Source organism: Cyphomyrmex costatus, unplaced genomic scaffold (genome assembly GCF_001594065.2).
Source record: "Cyphomyrmex costatus isolate MS0001 unplaced genomic scaffold, Ccosl1.0 scaffold777, whole genome shotgun sequence".
Classification (NCBI taxonomy): domain Eukaryota; kingdom Metazoa; phylum Arthropoda; class Insecta; order Hymenoptera; family Formicidae; genus Cyphomyrmex; species Cyphomyrmex costatus.
In genome coordinates, this window is record NW_017280352.1 from 44,634 (window position 1) to 55,972 (window position 11,339).

The 11,339-nt window shown below is 33.0% G+C and overlaps 1 protein-coding gene across 1 annotated transcript; it reads right to left on the reverse strand.

The window, feature by feature from the left end:
• Window positions 1-7,913: 7,913 nt before the first annotated feature.
• Window positions 7,914-9,269, reverse strand: LOC108781174 (putative nuclease HARBI1). Its single transcript, XM_018549090.1, has 2 exons — window positions 8,984-9,269; window positions 7,914-8,891 (listed from the first exon to the last, which is right to left on the reverse strand). Exons 1-2 carry the CDS (start codon window positions 9,267-9,269, stop codon window positions 7,981-7,983), a joined length of 1,197 nt encoding a protein of 398 aa, XP_018404592.1. The 3' UTR covers window positions 7,914-7,980.
• Window positions 9,270-11,339: the final 2,070 nt, after the last annotated feature.

Below are 11,339 nucleotides of genomic sequence, written 5' to 3' on the forward strand. Positions count from 1 at the left end.
AAAATTAGTTACTTTGTATTTAATACAAAACAAGATGTTAGCAATAGTTTATTATGTTATGAGAAGAATGGATATATGTAAAAATATTGGTTTCCGTAAAATCTTTTCAAGTAATAAAGTTATATATTAATATAAATAAAACGTAACGAAGACACTGCACAATGAGAATTTTGTCGTATAATCTTTTCAGCTGTTTTATAAATGAAACAAACATCTGATGATGATAACAAACATTATATATGGTCCTTGATTCTTTATGTTCGATAACAGTGGCATAGTATTGTCTAATAATTGTAATTTACAAGTTGAACAATATATTTTTTTGTACACTTTATTACACACATAACCTGCTATATACAATACGACATTCTTCACAAACGGTGACAAATCCCAAAATGTTTTTACATAATAGTGAGCAAAATCAATCTTTAATTCATTGAAATTACTGGAATCACTGATTGTAATAACCTACAAAATATCACATGTAGAGTGCTACATAAGTGTATCGCGCAACAAATTGACGCCTGCGCGTTACAACAAACTGAACATAAATAAGGACAGAATTAGCATTGGCGGCACCATGAAGGAAGATATAAGGAGACTCCACTCGGTCTCGCCAGTCTACAAGACATGAACCCATTTTAGGTTTCGAGTTCCGTTTCCGATTCTCGACACTCGCAGCGCTCGTGAATTTAGTAGTGCTGCGCATAATGAGTGCGAGTAAGAGAAATGATCATTTCTCTTACTCGCACTCATCAGAATCGGAAGCTGAACTCGAAACCTAAAATGGGTCCACTTTTATTTTACGGAGTGGAGTCTCCTTATATCTTACTTCCTGGGCGGCACCGTAGTGTTTCGATCGCAAACCACGTCCCATTAGCCATATAGTAATATTACATATATGATAACGCATAATGCATAAAGGTGCTTTTTCATGCGCAGCACGCTGCAGCAGCAATTCGTTACTATTGGTTAAGAATTTTATGTAAGCTAGATGACGTACTTCCGGCGCAAATACATTTTACCGCAGTTCGTTGAAGTTGAACCGAACGAACAGCAAGCAGCAAGCGGCAAAATCGAGAAAGCGTACAATATGTCCGTCGTTTCATTATAAAAATATTATTTATTGCAATAAATATTAGGAAAATAAACGAAAAATAGCTTCGGATAAGGTACGGATACATGTTTGTAAATTAGATCATTTTATACTTTACCACAAATTTGAAAAAGTAAAGTGTAAAGTATAAAATAATCTAATTTACAAACATTCGTACCTTATCCGAAGCCATTCTTCGTTAATTTTCCTAATATTTATTGCAATAAATAATATTGCCTCGATTTTGCCGCTTGCTGTTCGTTCGGTTCAACTTCAACGAACTGCGGCAAAATGTATTTTGCGCCGGAAGTGCGTCATTTAGCTTACATAAAATTCTTAACCAATAGTAACGAATTGCTGCTGCAGCGTGCTGCGCATGAAAAAGCACCTTAACGCATAGTGCATAAGAAAATCAGACAACCAAAGTTCTTATTTCCGAGAAGTAGAAGGAAAGGAGGAATTCAGATTGGTTGTTTCTCTTATATGCACTATGCATAACGCATAAACCATATACATAAAGAATTTGATTGGTCCATTGATTCATGCATAAGAAAATGGGCCAATGAAATTCCTTATGCACATGCTTTATGCGTTATGCAAAAGTGTGTGTTTCTCGCCTTAAGCCTATTGCACATGAAATGCATAATAGAGCATGAGCATAACATAAAACTGTTGAACCAATAAGCATCCAGCATAAAATTGCCATATTAATTAACATAAAATGCTCATTGGTCCAACGGTCCGATGTTATGTTTATGCACTGTTAGGTTGATATTTCATGTGTCGTACGACAAGCTTTATCGGGCGTACTGATTGGCTGCTAGTGCGCATGCGGTCGTTCGTACGACAATATTTTGTCGTATGTGTATAATATACTTGTTGTCATTAAAATCTGTTGTTTCGACATAAATTGATATTTTAACCTGTTTTGATCGCACTCAGCTCGATATTTCATGTGACGATTGACAAACTTTTTAAGCACGTTTGTTCCGGAATAGGATAAGTTTCGCGCTACAAAAGCCGAATAAAGGATCGATTGCGCCATCCATCGATTCGGTCCGTGAATCTTTCGTCGCACTCACCGCGCCGTCTTGCGAATATCATTACTACAAGTTAGCCGCATATTTGGATACCGATGTCGCTGTCGTCCTGCCGATTCGTCGCGCTAATCGCGCAGCGCGATTCTCCCCTCAGACACAAATCAGTACTTGCCGTGTCAAGTCGTGCTCTCAATTACTCGTCGAAAGCAGCAGCTTTCTTTCTACGGGTTCGCTACCGCGACTCGTTACTTTTGTACGTCTCATCACGGCTACCGTCGTGTATGAGTCTCAGCGTATTAACAGCAGTTAATCATCTCTCTCGCAGTGCCACGCGAATAACACTTCGTTTACTTGTGAATAAAGCTTGCATACAACAAGTTAAAAGAGGAGTGCTCAGTGGTCTCAACCATCCAGTCCACCAATCCTCTTCTTCTTCTTTACTTAATGGCTCCCGCCTCCAAATAATAGGTAGGTCGATACGGCCAGATCACGTCACAAATGAAAAACGTATTAAAAATGTCGGGCGATCTGATGATGCAATGCCCGCAGGAATGGCGTTGCTCGACCGGTATCTGGGCGCCTGCGTCTACGACGTCGTCACGTCGCAATAACGCGCGTCATGAGAGCCCGAGTCGTCGAAGGGTGCAAGATGACGAGCAATCGAGACGAGCACAACAGCGGACACGCATCGAGTAACTCTAACTTATGGCACCACGCCTCCCAATAATGGGAAGGCGATACTGCCAGATCACATCTTTAATGAAAAATCGCACAAAAAGTATAAAAACAAACACATAGGACAAAACAATGCACAGTCAAAGTCGGCAGCACTTTCAAAAATATACGGTAGAAAGCACCCGACCAAAACGCGTCCGCCTCAGCCGAGTGGTTCATCAGAACTCTAGTCCACCAATCCATTCCGTCATTTGAGATCTCAGTCGAGATCGAAACAGCGATTCACACAACCACGAACAACGTTGATACCGGAAATTTAACAATCTATTTGTGCATATAGCATTTTATGTAGGTAAGTAACTTTATAATATTAAATATTCTATAGAAACAAAAAATGGTATATTTACATATAGTTTTCAATGTTCATTATTTTTTCATTCATTTTTACCGGCTTGTGAGTGATGGGTTATGTTTAAATGTGTCTAGGTTATAAACTATTGCAACGACTGTTGAAAAATGTTCGATCTTGCCCAACTTTCTTTCGACAAGAATGCTGGTAAATCTTCGACGGAAGTTCCCCACTTATGTGTCGTCAGTAGCCAATCGGAACCACTGATATATATAATATGGATAGGGTATGTTGTACTTTAGATGTAGCCTAGACATGTGAGCTATAGAAGCTGGTGGATTTTGGTCCAAGATGGCGACGGATAGCCGAAGTAGCCCGAATGCGCCTTCGTGGCTACCGAATACTGGGAAAATACCGCGGAATTCAAACGTGTAACCGTTGTACTGTACGAATTATAAGGAGTATAAGAAAATTAATAGACACAAGAATAGGATGTTTAACGATTAGTTGTTCACAAGTACATGTAATTCTGCTTGCAGTTGCTGAAAATTAATTATAAAACATTGCATTTAAATTTGAAGGACAATTTTTTTGAATAAATGTACGAACACATATATGAACTTTTTTTTTATGATACAGATCTTCCATCGTACATAATCTCCACTGTAACAAAAAACTGTGTCTTATTCTGAGATGTTGAATTCCCATTTTTGAAACGTCTAAAGTGTTCTGTGTCCTGATTTATAAAACAAATGAAATGTCTCATTGTAAGTCGCAAAAAGTCTTAAACTAAGACGGATATTATATCTCTCGCACATGTAATACTCTGGCAGAAAGTGATGGAACTGCATTCTGCTTCAAACGAATATATTTTCCATTTTTTTTAAAACTTTGTTCGTCGAAGTGGTTGGAGCACAGAGCACTGTTCACGGTTACCTCAATTGCCTTATTAGTCAAGCTACTTATTTTTTCCACCCATTCTTCCAATAAAGTGGTATTTCCGACAGGAAACCTAAAAATGGGATACGTGGTATATTAAAGATTTACAATTTTATCTTTTTTATTTTATTATCATAATTATATTTAATGTCATCGAATATCTGTAAAATTTTATTTGTTTTAATAAACTCTTTCCACATGCTGCACATTTTGGCATGCCACGTTCGGTAGTTGGAACACTTGAAGGTAGCAGCTGCCGCTTTTGACCTGGTAAGTCCTTGAAACATTCCTGAGAGAAATGATCAGAGCAAATTCGTGCGTTCGATGTTCTGACATTTCCAGACAGTCCTAAATTCTGAAGCCACGATTTCAGTACTGAAGGATCTTGTGCAGGAAACCTATTTCACAAAGAATGTTCAGTAAATCGGGTGTTTTCCAACAACGTACACAGATGACACAGTGTAACACTGTGTCTTACACAAAGTGTTCCAACTGTGACACAGTGTCACACTGCTCGACACAATAAAAAGCTAAGTACGAACGTGTAGAGTATGCCAGTGTGACCAACTTTTCAAGAAAATTATATTTAACGTGTGGCAATATGTGGGTTTTATTTCTAGCATGAATATAACCTAATTGTACCGGTTTGTGTAATTATTTATAGAGAAAAAAGATAATCGTAATTTAATAATAAGGAACGTAAAAGTACTTCAGTATTTTAAGAAAATGGCCTCTACGTCAGAAGCGTCAGAAGTAAACGGTAAGATTTTAAGAAACAAAATTAATATTTTATTATAATATAAAATAAACATCTGTAAAATATTAATTTATGCATTTTTAGACTTTACAATCTTTACATGCAAATATTGTGGTCATATAATTACCTCTTTAGATGTTGTGCCTGAACATGATTGCTTTATTGGGAAAGAAGTATACATGGATAACAATTTATTATTTACAATAGAAACTGACAACGAAAGTAATTTATGTAAGGATATACAAATAACAAGTAAAATTTATTTTATATATAGATACATATGCTATATAATGAAGTAAAAGTAAGTCTATTTATCTAGAGAAGAATCTTTTATGCTTAAAAATATTTCTTTATACATATAAATCCTGTATAAAACATATGGAAAATAGATCTCGGCTAAAAATGAACAGTTTTTGAGTTATTGTACATCAAACTCTGCCAAAACAACTCAAAAACTGTTAATTTTTTTATTTCGTGCTTATGGAGATTTTTGATCAGGATGGTCAGAACTATAAAATATTATAGCCAAATTAGCCATTTTTCGTATGTTATATGTGCGGAATCCTTTATATGTATTATTTAGTTTTGCAAACTTCAAGTCTAAAATACTTTTGATCTTAAAATAAAGTTTTAAATTAAAGTTGCAATAGCAATTTCACATAGATATTAAATTGGCAATCAAATTAAATAATACTGATGCTGTAATCTCATTACAGTATATGTAAGTATCTCATTACAAATTATTTATTATGAAAAGTTGAATGATATTTTTTTCAGTAAATTCTTTAGTGTTTTAAAGATACTTATTAGCAAATATTATTTCATTATCAATTTAATATGTACTATTGTAGCTTTAGTTTAGGTTACCCCGGATCTACAATAGGTGTTTTAAGCCTTAAGCTGTAAGAAATTAACTAATTACCCAGGATCTACAATAGAGTTTTAAGCCTTAAGCCATAAGAAATGGACGAATCATAATTGATTATTCTCCTCGAATTTGACTGTAATTGGTTAATTTCTTACAGCTTAGGGCTTAAAACACGTATTGTAAATCCGGGGTTACAGTCGAATTCGAGGAGAATAATCGATTATGATTCGTCTATTTCTTATGGCTTAAGGCTTAAAACTCTGTTGTAGATCCTGGGTTATAGTTTCAAGACCAAAAGTATTCGGCGTGTAGTTTGTAGAACTGGATAATATATGAGATATAAATTTACACAGAAATATTATTAAGCATGCAGCTTTGTGTGATCGAATAAGTTTATTTCTATTACACTTGTGTATTTATATATCAGTCGATTTTCTTCACTTATTATAATATATAGATAGGTATATTTTTAATTTTATAATATTTTAATTAATTTTTTGTAGCAAATACTATATCTGAAGAAAATCGAAACATTAATGAAATAAATAAACAAGGTATTTATATTACATTTGTAATTATACTCATTCCATGTAATTAATTTTTATCTCTTAATTAATATTTTTAATCAACAATATTTTTTGTAGAGGCTTTATGGACTAAAAATAAAACTATGGCACTTTTATCACTATATGAAGCAAATTGTACCATGTTAGATAATCCTAGAAAAAAAACAAAATTGTGGACTACAATTGCAGCGGGTTTAAACGAATTAAATATTAAAGTAAACTTTATAAACATATAGTAAAAATATAAGAAATTATATATTATTAATTTCATTGTATCCTTTTTTTCAGGTATCTGCCGATCAAGTCAGATGGAGAATGAATTATCTCACGAAAAAATATAAGGAATGTATTGATAATAACTTAAAATCTGGAAGAGGTACCATGACTTTTGAATTCTTTGATCAAATGGAAAACATTTTTGGATGCAAAAAATCTGCTGCTGCTACATACACAATATCTAGTAATTTGTTATCAGATACAAGTAAAAACTCTAATATTGGAACAAAAATTCAATCATCGAAAAAACAGAAAATTGAACATTCTAATTATACGGCTAGTATTTCTAGCAATTCAGCAGGAACTAAAAATAAAAATAAAGAAAATGAATGCGCAAACAAGGAATTATTTCATAAAGTAAAATCTCAAACTGGAAATAAAAAAAGAAATGATCTAGAAGATGTCTATTTGGAATATATACAAAATGAAGAGAAAAGACGTACTGAACATAATGATAATATATTAAAAACAAAGAAAGAGGCTTTAAAATTAAAGAAACACTATCTAGAAGTGCGTGAAAAAGAATTTGAAATGAAACAAAAAATAGCATTAAACAAAATAAAATCGAAAGAACGAAGACATGATGAAATATTAGAGATTGAAAAATTAAAATGCAATTTATTAAAGAATTTATTAAATACAAAAGAAAAGTCTAAAACTGATACTGATTCAGAATAAATAAAATAATTGTACAATTATTTTCTTTTAATTTTACGGAACTGCGTATTTTTGTTTAAAAAATGTGATAATACATTATGTCCATTGTATGAAAGTTTAATAATGTTAATAATATTTTCTTTTTCTTTATTACATCGTTATGTATTATGATTTATATGATGCTTATTTTAAGTGTTTTTATGTGTACAATTATTTTAAAATATAAGGAAAAGCGTATATTGTATTTAATTAAATACTATAAAGAAAATTTAAAGATAGAGATTTATGGCATTTTAATTAAAAAAAACTTAGATAGTTTTGTTTCTTATGTTATGTTTATTTTGTAAAGGAAATTTATGTTGTAACAATAAACTGAATTTAAATGCCAAAGCATAATAGTATAATATTTATGCAATATTATATATGTAATACAAGTTTTATGAACAAAATGGTTAAATGCAAGTCAAGTATTCTTTATTGAATAAAATTTTTTTTTTATACAAAATAAAATTTGATTTTTTCAATTCCAACATCTATGTTATTTATATGTATAGTACTTATACTAATATATGTCTAGATATATATGTGTTTTTAACTCTTGTAATAATAACTGTGTTCCTTCCATTATTCACTGTGCAAAACTAACTGAAAATCTATAATATAGGTAAAGCAAACTACACATTTACTCGCAGTGAATAATGTAACATACCCTGTATACATCCACGCATAATGTAAGAGAAAAATGCATAATTACAAATTAAGAAAATAATTCATTGAATAACTCTCTTCTTCGATCTATCGTAACTCTATTACCAACATTTTCATTAATGTTATCAGGTTCATCATTAATAAAATCATCATATTGCTCGTCAATACAAGAAAAATCATCATTTTCATTAATACAATAATTGTGTAAAATACATCCAGCAGTAATGATATCAGTCACAAAATTAATATGTTTATATTCTGTAAAAAATTTTAATCGACGGAATCTTCCTTTCAGATAACCAAATGCTTGCTCAATTTTTATTCTTGTTGATGATAACATAGTATTAAATTCTGTTTGCTGTGGTGTTAGGTGTCCATTGTCGCGAAATGGTGGCACAAGCCATGATAATGACGGGTATGCTGAATCACCAATTATAAAAGTATTTTGAGGAAATAACATGTCCCTATTATCATTTGCTGTATTATAAAGAGGAGATCGTCTTAAAACGCGAGCGTCATGTAAAGATCCCGGTTCGCCACAATATATATTTATGAATCGCATTTGAGGATCAACCACGGCTTGTAAGTTTACAGAAAAATATTTTTTTCGATTGCAATAATCACTTTCATTTTCAGTAGGTTTTTTAATACGTATATGGGTGCAATCAATTGCTCCCAACACTTTAGGAATTCCTCTTTTTAAAAAAAATTGGTTACATACAGTTTGGATTTCGTTACCTTGTGGCCATTTAATAATATATATTTTTGTTAAAATCCAGGCAAGTACACGCCGAATCACTCGAAATACAGATGATATAGAAATATCAAAGCGATCTGCAATAGTTCTCAATGGCTCTGTATTGGATAAAAACCATAAAAATATTATAAAACTTAATTCTACTGAGATTGGTCTCATTCCAAATGAATGACATGGAATATATGAAGACTGTTCAAGTTCATCTAAAACACACAATTAATATTATATATAAATAATTATTTTATTAAATGAATCAGATAATATCATTGTGTGAATATATACATTTTTTATTTACCAATTAGTTGATAGGTTGTTCTTCTTGATAATCGCAAATGCTCTTTAAATTCCGAATTTGTCCAAGATGCTACAATTCTTAAATAATTTTTCACTTTTTGTTTTTTATGTCCAGAAGTTAAATACCTTATTAATGGAAAGAAAAGTGCATCATTGTCATCTTCATTATCTGTCGAAGAGTCTTCCTTCGAAAAATTGCTTATTTCGCTAGAACTTAATTCGCTACTTGAAGAATTGCTACTTATTTCAGTAGTTTCAATTAAGCAATATATTTCATGCTTTTCCATCTATGTAATTTATATCAAAATATAATTCAAGCAATTTGAATTTTTAATTTTTAAATAAAAATACGTATATATAATAATATTAACTATTGTTATTAATTGTAGCATTAAGTGGTAAGTATATTTTATATTTTAGATTAAATAAAAATCTATATTACATATATAATATATATATATATATAAATTCAGCTTACCGTAGTTTACTTGCAGAATTTTATTTGAAATTCTTATTTAAGATTTGCAATATTTCTTATTTCTTGTCAAATGTTTACAAAAATATCGTTACATTTATGTTATTACATATCGCAATTACATTACAATTTAAATGAAATATATGCACAGGCATGATAATATGCTACTCATGATTACACCGAAACCGAAAAATATAGATTAACAATAATTATTAAATTAAAATAATTACAAGAGTAAAAGAAAATTTGTACGGAATAAAATTAATCGAATAAAATCAAATATCACAACATTATTCACAACAGTTAGACAAATCGTATAAAAATTAGAACCATAGACAAACAAGCAAAGAATCGAAAAGAATAAATTAGATCAAAACAACTATGTTTACGGTTTATACTTACATTTAAATGAAGGATTGTAAACTTAACCTTACTTCTAATTACCTGTGAAACGTCCAATTTTCTCCATTTGTAGCAAGCTTTCCACAAATATAACATGCCATCGGCATTGTTAATTGTAGCGTCACAATTCACTGCAGGAAGCGCACAATAACTATAAAATTTCAATGTTTTGGTTTTTCAGCGATACGCACAGCTTTCAACGAACCGCCATCTTGTAGACCAAATTCCACCAGCTTCAATTAGTCACAAAAATTTCCCGCTATGCCCTATCCATATTATATATATCAGTGATCGGAACGCCCGACAAGCTTGTCGTACAACGACACATGAAATATCAGCCTTATGCATTTCATGTGCGATAGACTCAAGACTCGTCTAAAATACGTCTTTAAGACGACTTTTAGTCAAATCCCAAAGACATCTATTTTTTAGACGTCTTTTAGACGTCCGTCACAAGATGTCTTTTGGACATCCTTTTAAGGGTTATTAGATGTATCTGAAAGACGTCTTTAAGGCCGGTATATTCATAGTCGGTTCTTATTTTAAGATCGTCTTAAGTAATGTCTTAATATGCTAATGCAGCTGTCTGGGGGTCAATTCTTGAAAAGAAACGTATACGAAAAATTAGAAAAATACTATAGTATACGTAACATATACTATAGTATTTCCCTAGACTTTTGTATACGTTTCTTTTCAAGAATAGAGCCCCTGATTGGTTCATGATACCTCAAAATTGAACTTAAGGTGGTCTTGAATATAAGAATTGATTATGAATTCGGCCTTGGAGTCATAAGCCAGTATTTATAGTCAGGGGCTCTATTCTTGAAAAGAAAAGTATACGAAAGTCTAGGGAAATACTATAGTATATGTTACGTATACTATAGTATTTTCCTAATTTTTCGTATACGTTTCTTTTCAAGAATAGACCCCCAGTTCTTATATTTAAGACCGTGTAACGATGCCCCCGAAAGAGCATCGTTCCCGGCAAAACCTCCCAGCCGGATGCCGCTGCATCAAGCCTGCGATGCGGCGATGAGGGCGCGATGCGCCCGAATATATTTTAAACGAAACAAAGCATAATTCACAGGTACAGCAGCCGCTTATAACCGCCGGCCTCATCGGGAGGTTTCGGCCGCCGTCGAGGACCATCGATCGGGAAACTTCCCCCGCGAGAAGCCGATCGACGGGGAATACCGAGGGTGGCCGGAATTCGGCGAACGGCTATCGTATAAAATACCGCTTCGAAGGTGGCTCGCGCGCTTATTCCGACAGCACCTCGAACCGATCACCAGCTCCTCGATTCCCGCTGCTCCGAATCCGCTCACCAGACACGAACGTTTCGTTTCCGACGAAATATGCGGTAGGGTGTACCCTGCCTCCGCCGGGCGTTCCCGGCCGCCGGAAAACCGTTCCAGTCTGACCGATAGCATCCGATTCCGTCGCCGGCTCCACAGCAACGTTGGTTCCGAAGAACCACGCG

Excerpts from the sequence above, each read along its gene's own strand:
- LOC108781174 (XM_018549090.1), bottom strand. The coding sequence starts at position 9,269 with ATGGAAAAGCATGAAATATATTGCTTAATTGAAACTACTGAAATAAGT. Across the intron at positions 8,892-8,983 it reads AACAACCTATCAACTAATTG|ATGAACTTGAACAGTCTTCA; the intron begins GTAAATAAAAAA and ends TGTGTGTTTTAG.